The sequence below is a fragment of the Euleptes europaea genome, chromosome 12, assembly GCF_029931775.1.
Source record: "Euleptes europaea isolate rEulEur1 chromosome 12, rEulEur1.hap1, whole genome shotgun sequence".
Classification (NCBI taxonomy): Eukaryota; Metazoa; Chordata; class Lepidosauria; order Squamata; family Sphaerodactylidae; genus Euleptes; species Euleptes europaea.
The window spans coordinates 11,774,026-11,788,800 of NC_079323.1; the positions used below are offsets into that span (position 1 = coordinate 11,774,026).

Consider the following 14,775-nt stretch of genomic DNA (forward strand, 5'->3'; position numbering starts at 1 on the left):
GCTCATGTGGAGGAGTGGGGAATCAAACCCGGTTCTCCAGATCAGAGTCCACCGCTCTAAACCACCACTCTTAACCACTACACCACGCTAGTACACATAGGCTGCAGGTGTTGGTGAGGGAGGTGGTTATTTTGGATTTAACTGTACTTTGGGTGTTTTAAATTTAGATTTGTAAGCTGTCCTGAGCCACAAAGGAAAGGCAGGGTATAAATGTTTTAAAAAATGAATAACTTTTATGGGAGTTAAAAAGGGTGCCCTCAGAGACACCGCGTCATGAAAGTAAATGTTGGCCCATGAGCCCGGTGTACCCCACTGTGTGTGGTAGAGGGTAGGCACCCACCCCTTCTAAACTTTGTCCAAACTTGCAACCCATTTATAGCCAGCCTCATGTATGCATGGTCAGGATCTTGGTCATCATGCTAAAGCAGGCCTATGTGAGATGTGTCCCACCAAGTCAAACACAGTCTCCCCCCCCCCCTTAGCCCTGTGGAAGATCCTATCATTGTTTCAATAAACATTCTGGTTTTTGCTGCTTGCCTATAGAAGGTTGGTTGGTATCATAAGGATATGTTATGAACTAGCAGCCTATCTTAAAAGGACTTATAAAGTATGGTTATCACATTTGAGCTAATGGTATGAAATAGGCTGATGAAGTTTTGATATGAAACGGACTGATTCCGAACATCCGTAGCTGTATACCACATGAAGTATTGAAGACTTTTGAAAAGAATATGGATACTCACAATTTTGGGTAGTCAAGCAATTGCGCTCTTCTGCACCTATCGAAGCCTGCTGCCTACTTTGTGTATAATATGTGGCAGTTCGATGTGTTTTATATGCCTCCTTTACTTCACCTGATGAAGTGCTGTCTGTAGTGTGAATAATAAATCTCTTATAATTAAATGATATAATTAGATACTTGTCAATAAGGTTCTCCCTTGTTAACTCTTTATCTTGGTATGATATGCTATTTGAGAACTGACTCATAGGCATAATGGTTAATGAGAGCCAGTGTGGTAGAGTGGTTAAGAGCGGTGGTTAGGAGCTGTGGACTCTAATCTGGAGAACCGGGTTTGTAAGTGGTAGAGAAAGTTGACATAAAAAGAACCAACTCTTCTTCTTAAGATTATTGTGTTTCTCACCAATTGACGGTTGTCCTTTTCTTTTTCTTTTCCAGAGGATGAAAGAATGATGTGATGGAGAGAAATATGGGCCATTGGTCAGGTCCTTTGGCCCCTGTGTTCGGCCCTGCCTTCTTGCTCGCTCAGCTTTTTGCCAACGTTTGCCATGGCCTTCAAGGGACAGCCCCACTTGGCTTCCACTTCACACATTCCATGTACAATGCTACAGTGTACGAAAACTCTGCTGCGAGGACCTATCTTAACAGTCAAAGTAGGATGGGTATCACCATGGCAGACCTCTCATGGGATATCAAATACAGGATAGTGTCTGGTGATGAGGAGGGCTTTTTCAAAGCAGAGGAAGTTGTGATAGCTGATTTCTGTTTTCTTAGGATAAGAACTAAAGGTGGGAATTCTGCTATATTAAACAGAGAGATTCAGGACAACTATTTATTGATAGTAAAGGGCTCTGTCCGAGGAGAAGACTTGGAAGCATGGACAAAAGTGAACATACAAGTTTTAGACATGAACGATTTACGGCCGCTATTTTCACCCACCACCTATTCGGTAACAATAGCAGAAAGCACTCCTTTAAGAACTAGCATTGCACAGGTCACAGCGACGGACGCCGACATTGGTTCCAATGGTGAATTCTATTACTACTTCAAAAATAAAGTTGACCTCTTCTCTGTCCATCCGACTAGTGGCGTTATCTCTTTAAGCGGACGGTTAAACTATGATGAGAAAAGCCGGTATGACCTTGAAGTTCTGGCTGTAGACCGTGGAATGAAACTTTATGGTAATAATGGAGTAAGCAGCACTGCCAAACTTTATATTCACATTGATCGTATCAATGAATATGCCCCGACTCTCAGCATAGTAACCCATATTCCCTTCTCTTTGGATAAGGAGCCTACCTACGCAGTTGTTAATGTTGATGATCTCGATGAAGGTGCCAATGGTGAAATTGAATCTGTCACTATTGTTGCTGGAGATCCCTTGGAATACTTTGTTTTGACTAAAGAGGGTAGATGGATGAACGAGTATAAAATCAAAGAGAGAAAGCCCATCGATTGGGACAATTTTCCCTATGGTTGCAACCTCACTCTCCAAGCTAAGGACAAGGGGTCCCCGCAGAAGTTTTCAGCTGTCAAGCTGGTCCATATTGCTGGTCCCAAGAGAGAAAGCAACCCGGCAAAGTTTGAAAAGGAAACGTATGATGTGGCCATCAGTGAATTCTCTCCTCCAGGAGTAGTTGTTGCCATAGTAAAGCTAACCCCAGAACCTCAGGGGGAAGAATATAAATTGTCACCTAGTGAGGATGCTGAGTATTTTAAGATTAATCCCAGGACAGGTTTAATTACTACTGCACACCCTTTAAAAATTGTTGACAAGGAATTTTATGATTTAGAAGTAATAAGTAAAGAAGGGGACTTAAAAGCACATGTCACTGTCAGGATAGAGGACGCCAACGACCACATTCCAGAGTTCGCACAGCCTTCGTACAGCTCCTATGTCAATGAAAGTGTCCCCGTGGGGAGTAGCATTTTGTCAGTTTCTGCATTTGATAAGGACAGGGGAGAAAACGGCTACATCACGTACAGCATTGCTAGTTTAAATTCACTTCCTTTTTCCATCAACCAATTTACTGGGATTATTAGCACGTCTGAAGAATTGGATTTTGAGTCTTCCCCAGAGAGCTACAGGTTTATTGTCAGGGCTTCAGACTGGGGTTCACCTTACCGCCACGAGAGCGAGGTTAATGTCACAATCTACGTAGGCAACGTGAACGATAACAAGCCCTTATTTGAAAAGGTGGCTTGTCAGGGAGTCATTTCATCTGATTTCCCTGTTGGTGGCCACATCACTGCCGTTTCTGCTATTGACATAGATGAGCTGGAACTTGTCAAATACAAAATAATCTCTGGTAATGAACTGGGGTTTTTCTATCTGAACCCAGAATCGGGGGTTCTGCAGCTTAAAAAGTCCTTGGTTAATGCTGGCGTCAAGAACAATAATTTTGGACTCAGAATTACGGCAACTGATGGGGAGAATTTTGCAGACTCCATGTCTGTGAACATTTCAGTGGTTCATGGGAAAGTATCTTCCAAGACCTTCAGTTGCCGAGAGACTAGGGTTGCCCAGAGGCTGGCGGAGAAGTTGCTCAAAAAGGCAAAAGCCAATGTGAAGCTAAATTCAGAAGATGGCTTCTTGGATTTTTATTCTGTGAACAGGCAGGCCCCACACTTTGATAAATCATTTCCTACTGATATATCAGTCAGAGAGGACCTTCCTGTTGGTGCTACCATATTTAGAATCAAGGCCTATGATGCTGATTCTGGCTTTAATGGAAAAGTAGTCTATACCGTATCAGATGGCAATACGGATAGCTGCTTTAATCTTGAAATGGAGACAGGGCTACTTAAGGTCCTTATGCCCATGGACCGTGAGAAAACAGAGCTATATCTCCTTAACATAACCATTTATGATTTAGGAAGCCCTCAGAAAGCCATGTGGAGATTACTTACCATAACTATCGAGGACGCTAATGATAACAGGCCCATATTTTTACAGGAAAGTTACTCGGTTAATATTTTGGAAAGCACAAGTATTGGTACAGAGATTATCCAAGTAGAGGCCAGGGACAGAGACCTGGGACCAAATGGTGCAGTCACTTACTCCATATTGACAGATACACAACAGTTTGTTATCAATAGCTCAACAGGTGTAATGTATGTAGGTGACCATTTAGACAGGGAATCAAAGGCAAATTATACATTAAAGATAGAGGCGAGGGACAGGGCAGATAGTGGGCACCAGAAATTTTCCGTCATTCCTCTAAGGGTGTTTTTGGATGATGTCAATGATTGTTCTCCAGCTTTCATACCACCCAGCTATAGTGTGAAGGTTCTGGAGGATCTACCTGTTGGTACTGTCATTGCTTGGCTTGAAACTCAAGACCCAGATCTTGGTCTGGGAGGACAAGTCCGCTATTCCCTGGTGAATGATTACAATGGGAGATTTGAGATAGACAAGGCCAGTGGAGCTATCCGGCTGAGCAAAGAGCTGGACTATGAGAAGCAACAGTTCTACAACCTGACGGTGCGCGCAAAGGATAAAGGACGCCCGGTTTCGCTATCCTCTGTTTCCTTTGTGGAAGTGGAAGTTGTGGATGTGAATGAAAATCTCTACACCCCTTATTTTTCTGACTTTGCTGTCATTGGATCTGTAAAAGAAAATTCGCGCATTGGAACTAGTGTTTTGCAAGTGATCGCTCGGGATGACGATGTGGGCAGGGACGGTGAGATCCAGTATTCCATCCGGGATGGCAGTGGACTGGGAAGGTTTAATGTTGACGAAGAAACTGGTAAGTTGTTCTTTGTTTTCGTTGCAGCGTGTCATTTCAAAAGACTTGAAATGCCTCACAGCCATGTAGGCCTCAATCCAAATATAATGGCGGGCAGCCATGTCCTCAGCCTGACCCACCTGGCCCGAGTTGTGCCTTCTGTGCAAATACATCCCGTGCTGGATTATGGCATTAAAATTTAGGCAATGGGTAAATGCGTTTCAGGGTTCCTTTAGCGACCTTTGTGCAGATGAAAGTAGGAATTAATATTTATATATATTTTAATCATACCTCAGCCGTGCAGGCAAAATGCCTTTTCCTTGCAACTGCTCTGCCCTCATTGAAAAGCAATGGCGGACTGTCTGTGACTCCATTAGGAGCAGTGTATTATGGAGTGATAACTGTAAATTATTCAGGTCACCACAGTAGACGGTCAGCACACTCTTGACCCCAGTGAAAAAGGGAAGCCAAATAAAGCAAAATTACGAGTGCAAAATTAGATTGTGGATGGGTGGAAAGGACATTATTTTGGTTTGTGTGCATTGTTCTTTGCATTTTGTTTGGTGCTTTTTTTAAATGTAGGAATTTTGGCAGTCTCTGCACAACATTAATTACTGTAGAAACAAGCTTAGCGTAGATATTAGCTAGATGTGTGAACTTTGTGCTCGTATCGTGGTTTTTTTTTAAATGCAGAAGGCATTAAATGTATTCATTTTCCAAAGATGATTAAAAGTCTGTTGGCTTTAAAAGATTTAAATCACCCCCACACTGCCATTATGGAACATTATCAAAATGGGGGTGGAATCCAGGCGTCTGATAAAATTGCAGTTCAACAAGCTGGTTGTTTAAGTATCTAATAGCTGCTGGCATTAATAGGGCAGCTGTGACATTAGATTAAGTGAGGAAATTAGAAAGCATTACTTTGCATTTTTGAGAAATTTCATTAAGAGCTTGCCTTCGCATTAAGGTTTGCCCTGAGACAATGTGGAAGGTGAGAGCGCTTCCTTCCTTCCATCTTGCCCTACATCCAGGGAAGCAAATGCATGTAAATGGTAGATGTCCACATTGTGGAGCTCGGAGGATTGGAAATCTCCGATTAATGTGTTGTTTTTTGGGGCCCAAGGAAAGATTATAGAATCATAGAGTTGGAAGGGACCATACAGGCCACCTAGTCCAACCCCCTGCTCAATGCAGGATCAGCCTAGAGCATCCCTGCAAAGTGCTTGTCCAGCTCAAAGGCTGCCAGTGAGGGGGAGCTCACCACCTCCCTAGGTAGCTGATTCCACTGTTGAACAACTCTTACTGTAAAAATAATAATTCTAATATCCAGTTGGTACCTTTCCTCCCGCAATTTAAACCCATTAAAGTGAGTCCTATCCTCTGCTGCCAACAGAAAGAGCTCCCTGCCCTCCTCTAAGTGATAGCCCTTCAAATCCTTAGAGAGCAATCATGTCCTCTTTTCCAGACAAAACATTCCCAACTCCCTCAGGCTTGCCTCCTAGAGTTTGGTCTCCAGGCCCCGGATCCTCCTCCTCGCTCTCCTCTGCACCAGCTCCATTCAGTCCACATCCTTTTTGAAGTGGAGCCTCCAGAACTGCACACAGTACTCCAGGTGCGGCCTAACCAATGCAGTGTACAGATTGAGATGGGCTCTCTTATCACACCTGAGTGTATCTTGTGTCCATAAGGAGAAGGGGTTGGGGAAGATGCATCTCACAGCACATGGCCCCTGATCTCGATTCCATCCCCCATATCCAGATATTTTAAGTGGTTGATGGGTCTGTCCTCCTCACTACGGAGTCCTTGGGCGTAATACATTAGAATCCGAGGAAGGGCTTTCCCTCCATCTCTAATGGATCCTCTCCCCAGGCTTCTTTTATCTTGAAAGTGCTTATAGAGCCCTTTAAAAGCTTTTCTGGGCTGATGTGTAGGGGATTAAGTTGTGGGGATGCTCATCAACCCTAATCTCCCCTTTGGGATACTAGAAGCGACCAGAGCAAGCCAGTTTGCCCATTTCCCCATCTGCTTCAATTTTTATTTTCTCTTTAACTGGCGCGCAACTGATGTCATCTTTCTGCAGCTTCAAGAGGACAATACACTTTCTGGCTGTATCTTTAGTGATTTTAAAAAAAATAAACTCATAATTTTCTGCATACCTATGGTGTTCTTATAATTATCAGAAGGAGATTGAGACTGGGAAGGGCAGCCATGATGGAGCTAGAAAAAATTCTTAAGTGTAAGGATGTGTCACTGGCCACCAAGATCAAGTTAATTCATACCATTGTATTCCCTGTTACTATGGATGGGTGTGAAAGCTGGACAATGAAGAAAGCTGATAGGAAGAAAGTAGATTCCTTTGAAATGTGGTGTTGGAGGAGAGTGTTAATGGATACCGTGGACTGCCATAAAAACAGATCAGTGGGTTATAGATCAAATCAAGCCTGAACTGACCCTAGAAGCTAAAATGACTAAACTGAGGCTATCGTACTTTGGTCACATTATGAGAAAAGAGTCACTGAAAAAGATAGTCATGCTAGGAAAAGTTGAAGGCAGCAGGAAAAGAGAAAGACCCAACAAGAGATAGATTGACTCTATAAGGGAAGCCACAGTCCTCAGTTTGCAAGACCTGAGCAAGGCTGTTAAGGATAGGACGTTTTGGAGGACATTGATTTATAGGGTCGCCATGAGCAGGAAGCGACGTGATGGCACTTAACACACACATGGTGTTCCCCCAATAATGGAAAATTGTTATTTTGTGTATGGCCCTGTTTGGCTGCCATCTACAGGCACAATGCATCTGATGAAAATGCACTTTGTTCAACTCCTTGGAAGTAAGCGGTGGGTAGACTTCAGCCTAAAGAGGGCTTGTTTAAGGCAGACAAGGTCCTTGTTGCTGCATAGGTATGCAAAATTCTCTGTAGAAGCGAATGATATGTTTTAAATAACTCCCAATCTTGCTACCAATTCAGTTATGAAATCCAAAAAGCCCTGTATATTCTGTACTGAGGAGAATTGTAAAGATTCATGGAGTGGCTGTGCCTATTCCCAGATAATTACACCAGAGACATTACCCCCGTTTAGTTGTATACCAGTTCTGTAGTGTTTGTGGCATAACGGTTAATCTGGCCCTAAGAACAGTTTTTTAAAACATAGCTGTGGTTTATGAGGGTTTGCTGTGGTCGAAGCAGATAATGGGTTTCTTTGTACAAAGGCCTGTCATTTTTCGATTTGGTATTAAAGCACAAAATGAAGAAAAGTCTCTGTTTGGGCTAATTCATGCTGTTTAATCAGATGTCAGGATTCCAAGCTGATGGCGAAAGCCAGACGGCGGTGTAAAAACTCCGGGGTCTGGGTTATAAGGGGGGGAAATAGGCAGCCCAAACAGTTAACTCTATTTGAGCTGCACCGTTGACACTTGAACTGTGCAAAGTCAGTGTAGTTAGGAGATTACTTGTAAAGTTGCCAAATTTGGTTGGCTGGTTCTTAAAATTAAGAAAAGGCGGAGTGGCGTATAAAGATGCCTTATGTAAATTTGTATTTTAATAAGATGTATATTGGTAGTATGTAAGCTATTTTACTTATGGATTAATTGTGTTCTTATTTATATTCTGGTCTATGACTGTTTTAAATAAACTTGACTTGACTAGCAACCGCGGAGTCCAAAGATTTAACTTCAGGTGACAACCCCTTTTAGAGAATTCTCTGAAGATTCCCCCTCACCCCCAGTTGCTCTGTAGTTTGGGAACAAGGCATAGGCGTGGAGGGAATTAAGGCAAACTTCAGCCAAACTAGGTATTATGATCATGTGGAGGAATGGGGAAACCAACCCAGTTCACCAGATTAGAGTCCCCCAGTCATGTGGCGGAGTGGGGAATCAAACCAATCTCTCCAGATTAGAGTCCGCTGCTCATATGGAGGAGTGGGGAATCAAACCCAGTACTCCAGATTAGAGTCTGCCACTCATGTGGAGGAGTGGGGAATCAAGCCCGGGTCTCTAGATGAGAGTCCGCCGCTCCTAACCACTACACCATGCTGGCTCTACTTAACCTACTCCCTGACATCCATGAGGTGGGTCAATCCCATATGGACTAGGTCACATCTCTATGTTTTAGGCTTGAATTGGTTTGGAAGGACATCTGTGACAGTGGTTTTCTTACCATCTACCTGTTGGGCAACTCTTGCCACATCAACTCATCCTCTGCTGAAGGTACCTTGCGCATTGCGGAGGACTCTGGGGCATGTGCAGTTTCTGTGAGGCTTTGGCCAGTCCCACTGTGGTTTACTTGCCTCCCTTTGCAACTGAAGAGTGCACATATCCAATACTTCTTTCCATCTGCACATCTCATGCGGAGTTCAGTCTTGGCAGCATAAGTGTCTTTCGCGGAAGCCTGGCTGCCCTTATTGATCTTCTCACTGAGGAATTCCAGATTCACTTCTGAGGAATCTCCGAATTAACTAAAACTCAGTTTGTAAACCATGGGTCTAAGGTATGCAAAAGGCATTGCGGGGACTTGTGTCTTCAGTGTTTCTCCGTTGTGACTAGAGAAGAAAGAGCCTGTTCTGTTGTGCATAATGGGCAAAAAATGATACTGGATACGGGCCAAAAAGATCTAGAGAAGGCACCGACTTTTCTATCAGCAGAACAGTCCAGATATGTAGCCGCTCCTGCCGCCTACCTCTCCCAGTTAGATGCCAAGCTCTTCCTCGGCGGTTGTGGATGGGAGATACAGAAAGGTTCTCCTGGAAGAGAGGGTCATGTCCCTGTGCTCTAAAGAAAATTGAAAAAAACAGAGCACGGTCTACTGCGCTGTCCACTATATCAAGAGGCTCATTCTAAGTTTATCTCCCTCTGGCTTAGTCGGCATTCCAGCCATACAGGTCAGGAGTACACTAAAATGTTGCTCATAGACAAAAATCCACAGGTTATAGTAGGAACGGCTAAGTTTTGTGCAGCGGCCTATAGAACCCGTCAGACGCTGCTGAGAACATCGGTAGGTCAATAATTTTAAGAGTAGTATATATAAGGATGTGTCACTGGCCACCAAGACTAGATTAATTCATGCCATCGTATTCCCTATTACTACGTATGGGTGTGAAAGCTGGACAGTGAAGAAAGCTGATAGGAAAAAAAAATAGATTCCTTGGTGTTGGAGGAGAGTGTTACGGATTCCGTGGACTGCCAAAAAAACAAATCAGTGGGTTATAGATCAAATCAAGCCTGAACTGACCATAGAAGCTAAAATGACTAAACTGGGGCTATCGTATTTTGGTTTGGTCACATTATGAGAAGACAAGAGTCACTGGAAAAGACAGTCATGCTAGGAAAAGTTGAGGACAGCAGGAAAAGAGGAAGACCCAACAATAGATGGATTGACTCTACAAAGGAAGCCACAGCCTTCAATTTGCAAGATCTGAGCAAGGCTGTCAAAGATAGGACATTTTGGAGGACTTTCATTCATAGGGTCACCATGAGTCGGAAGTGACTTGACGGCACTTAACACACACACAGTATATATAGTTTGCAAAGCGTGTAAACAACGTTTTTTTACTATTTGTATAAACTTGTGGGTAGAGCTTAATACTAAGGGTTTTAGTGGTAAATTGTGAAGAACTGTGCTGGTCTATGACTGTTTTTAATAAAGATGGAAAGACTGCATAAACACTGTTGAATAACCAACCAGCTGTAAAGTCACATGCTCAAATTAACTATTAAAGGGAGAAAAATCTGTATTTCATATATGGCTCCTCCGTCACTACTTAGGAACTGACCTTGGCTATTGGATTGTTTATTGGCATTCAGGAAACTTGTGGAGGGAAGCAAAAAATGCAGAGACAACCTCCGAACAGACAGCAAAACAAGATCAATATTTTTGTAATCTGGGCAGCCCAATCCTGAAGAGGGGGGCAGTTAGGCAGCGGCCAGGAGTGGCGCAGCCACGCTGCCTCCTTCGAGGCTTCCTGGCTGCCACCGAGGGAAAAAGAGCAGTTTAAAATAATAAGAAACAAAAGGGGAGGATGCCCCATTGAATAAAATGAGGCGTTTCCACCAAGTCAAGGTGGTGCAGCCACACCGCCAATCAAGGGGGCGTTCCTGGGGCGAACGGGGTTAGGATCCTGCCCAAAGGCACCTCTGCGCCCTGGAATGCCCTGGGAACTTCTCCCCCATGCCGGCACGGGTGTTCCGGGATTTAGTTCCCAGAGTGGTGGTGGGGGCAGACAACGCTCTGTGGCTCCCGGACACCAGCGTGTTTGCCCCTGCACCGGCGTAGGTGCCATTTTATTCTGTGATAAAGTGGTACCTACGTCAGCTCCTAAGGAGATTCGCCCCTCCCTTCAGGATTGCAACCTTATTTTTATGGTAGGAGAACTGCTGTAACCAGGCTAAAGACCATAATTAAATGCAGCATCTGAAACTCTGAATTTGTGTAATGAGGTGCAGATTCTAAGGAAACCAAGCAATCTGTATCGAAACATCATTCCCCCCCCCCCCCCGATCTGTACTGTAGTTGAGCTGAAATTCCGGATGATCCCTACCTGGAGGGCTGACATCCCTAGAAAAGAAGCTTTTAGATGATACCTGATAGCACTGAATGTGTAAACTGAATGTGAGAGCTAGTGCGGAGAACACTGCTAAGAACAGTGGTTAGGAGTGGTGGAATCTAATTTAGAGAACTGGGTTTGATTCCCCATTCCACATGAGCGGTGGATGCCAATCTGGTGAACCTGTTCATGCTCCACATGAAGCCAGCTGGGTGACCTTGGGCTAGTCACAGTTCTCTCTGTACTCCCTGAGCCCCACCTTCCCTTCAAGGTGCATGTTGCAGGGAAGGGAAAGGAAAGTGATGGTAAGCTGGTTTGATTCTTCCTTAAGTGGTAAAAAAGTTGGCATGTAAAAACCAACTCTTCTTCTCCTCCTCCTCAGAATGATAGTTCAAGCATGGCACCCTTAAGTGAAGTGCTTCTAAACAGGGAAGACTAGTTGCCCAAGTCTGCCGGGCCATTGTTTCTGTCTTTACCTTAATGCTCAAAGCACCAATGTTGTAGCTGTGGATTAGTGGAACCAGTGGACCTCATCAATAAGGCTACATGTGGTGAGAACCCTTTGGGTGACTGCATATGCTAGTGATTCTAACAGTTGGTACAGTTACCTATAGACAGCCTCCTAATCCTAACTCTCTCTTGAGAGCCAGAATGGCGTAGTGGTTAAGAGCAGTGGACGCTAATCTGTAGAACCAGGTTGGTTTCCCCACTCCTACGCATGAAGCCTGCTGGGCGACCTTGGGCTAGTCGCAGTTCTCTCCAAACTCTCTCAGCCTCACCTACCTCACAAGGTGTCTGTCGTGGGGAGAGGAAGAGAAGGCAACTGTAAGCCGGTTTGAGACTCCTTAAAGGTAGGAAAAATCGGGGTATGAAAACCAACTCTTCCACCTCCTACATGGGTGTGTCTCTTTGAATCCATGAGTCCAGAATGAAGCCAGGTGCTGCTGGAAAAAGTATGAGCCAGCAAGCAGGTGGGTGATGCCGAGAGAGAATTGGAAGGGGGATGTCCTTGAGTGACTGCAGCAGCTGTCAGAACCACAAGCTACTACAGTCACCTGGAGGCTTTCTGGCGGGTTCAGTCTTATTTGATACAAGGCAGGAATTCTAAGCATGGTGGTTCCAGGTAGTTTACCTTTCATTACTTTGAAAATGCCAGATTGTGCAACTGTGAGGCAGATTTTATGATAACGATATATTATGTGGACGTACAGTTCCAGTCAAGACAATGAAGTAGAACCTCTTATTACTGGAAGTTCTGTCACCCTTTAAGGACCATGGAAAGTATATGATTTCTTGATATTTTTAAATATGCGGTCTGAAAAATATATTCAGTTAGCCAGCATGGTGTAGTGGTTAAGAGCAGTGGTTTGGAGCAGTGGAGTCTGATGTGGAGAACCTGGTTTGATTCCCCGCTCCTCCGCATGAGCGGCGGAGGCTAATCTTGTGAACTGGATTTGCTTCCCCACTCCTACACATGAAGCCAGCTGGGTGACTTTGGGCTAGTCTCACTCTCTCAGCCCCACCTACCTCACAGGGTGTCTGTTGTGGGGAGGGGAAGAGAAGGCAATTGTAAGCCGCTTTGAGACTCCTTAAAGGTAGAGAAAAGCAAGGTATAAAAACCAACTCCTGTTGTTGTTGTTCTTCTTCTTCATCTTCTTCATCTTCATCATCATCATAGCTTGGGCCAAAATTGATCTCTTTCGATTGCATGGCAGAGTTCAGTCAGCATTCTTAGGATTTAAGTGACAATCTAAGGGTTCTTTTTTATTATACGGCATTTAAATTGTTAACCTACCCGCTGGCTTTGCAGCATTATTTCTCCTTCTTTAAGTGATAAAGGGTTGGAAATTCCATTAAGCGAAGATGGGATTTTAAATGATTACAAATTGGAAGGATTGATCTTCTTTGACTCTGCATAGCAGTTTGGTAACACAATCCTAAATTCTGTAATTTTAACTTCTGGAGTGATTGAAATGCCCTGACAAATGGGTTTTGCGTAAATCCAAATAGAACTTGGAAGGTGAAGGAAAGAAAATACTTGAGCGGTGAGTTGAAATTAACTTGTGCTGAAAATTTGGTACACCAAGAAAGGACAGGGGGGGAATTTGTTCCTGCTACTGTTACATTGCAGAGAGGGAAATGGAATAAATGCATTGCTCAAGACAGCTTGCTTCTCATTTTGGTCCTCCCAAATTCTCTTTGCAGGTACTGGGCATATTTGAGTTGAAGGAAACTTTCATTTATCATTACGGTGTGGAGGGGTTTGATAAATATGCATGTTTGGCTGCTGCTGGGGTAGTGTTTCATTGAAAGGAAAATGGAATAAAAATGGAGAGAGGGAGAACTCTGCAAGCCTACAATTGGTATTTTTAGCTTACCCAATTTTTATGAAAGGATGTCTTATCTATGGACTAGATCTACTGAAGAGTTGCCTGTGCCATTTGAGTTTATATTAAATTCTTGGCTAGTGCAGTGTGAGCTATAAATGGAAGCCCCTGGATTTTGATGTTGTGCTGAACAGTTTTTAATTACCCCAATATACAGGCTTCCCTAGATAGCCAGATGCTACAGAACACCAACTGTGCAGTGCTCCAATTTGCTCCATAAAAAAACAACTGTTAAGTAGTAAAACTAAACAAAAACACACCACAATCATGAAAAAAACCCTGCATTACTGGCATTTTACCAGTGTAGTGTAAGAAGAAGAAGAGTTGGTTTTTTATATGCCGACTTTCTCTACCATTTAAGGAAGAATCAAACCGGCTTACAATCACCTTCCCTCCCCTTCCCCACACAGACACCCTGTGAGGTAGGTGGGGCTGAGAGAGCTGTAAGAGAGTTGTGACTAGCCCAAGGTCACCCAGCTGGCTTCATGTGTAGGAGCGGGGAAACCAACCCGGTTCAACAGATTAGCGTCCGCTGCTCATGCGGAGGAGTGGCGGATCAAACCCGGTTCTCCAGATTAGAGTCCACCTCTCCAAACCACCACTCTGAACCACTATACCACACTGTAAAGGCTCTAGGTGGGGGCTGGAGATCTCCTGGAAATACAGTTGATCTCCAGACTACATAGACCACTTATTTGTTTGTTTGTTTGTTTGTTTATTGCTTAGTTATTTAAAATGTTCATTCCACTTCACCTGGAGAAAATGGTTTCTTTGGAAGGTGGACTGCATGGCTATATACCCCACCGAGGTCCCTCCCCTCCCTAAACACCAATCATCGAGGCTCTTCCCTCAAATCTCTAGGTGTTTCCGAACACAGAGTTAGCAACCCTACTCTTAAGGTGGCAATGGCGGATTCTTCAGGGAGGCAGACAGCAGTCTGGTTAAGGCTTACATACAAACTGTGGTTTGTGACACATAGCTGGTAGACTTAACTGGGTTTGGACCAGAAACTGGAGTAGAAACCACCCATGGGTTATTGGGAATGCAGCCCCAATAAATGGCAAGACACATTGGCAATCGAATGCATGTGGGGGGGAAACCATCTAAACATGGTACAGAAAAACTGCTGCAATGTGAGATTTCTCATGGGAAGACATTCTGTGTTATCAGGTGCCACCACAAAGAAGGTCTTCTATTAACATGGGGCATCTGAAGGAGAACCTCTAAACTTGCTGTATGGATTGGGACAGTTCTTGGAGAAGATCTGAGACTTCTTAGAGCTTTATAGACCCAAACAATAACTTTCCCCCTCCCCAAATACTTGGAAGTTTATTGGGATTTATAGGCTTGGTCCAGATGGCAGATTACAGAAGGCCGGACC

The 14,775-nt window shown here is 44.0% G+C and overlaps 1 protein-coding gene across 3 annotated transcripts in view; it reads left to right on the forward strand.

The window, feature by feature from the left end:
* Nucleotides 1-1,185: 1,185 nt before the first annotated feature.
* The window catches only part of FAT3 (FAT atypical cadherin 3), a 372,853-nt gene continuing 359,263 nt past the window's right edge, over nt 1,186-14,775 (forward strand). For all 3 annotated transcript variants that reach the window (XM_056858070.1, XM_056858072.1, XM_056858071.1), the window contains exon 1: nt 1,186-4,488. In XM_056858070.1, coding sequence (XP_056714048.1) covers nt 1,197-4,488 — 3,292 coding nt within the window. In that variant the 5' untranslated portion in view covers nt 1,186-1,196. The remainder of the gene's footprint in view (nt 4,489-14,775) is intronic.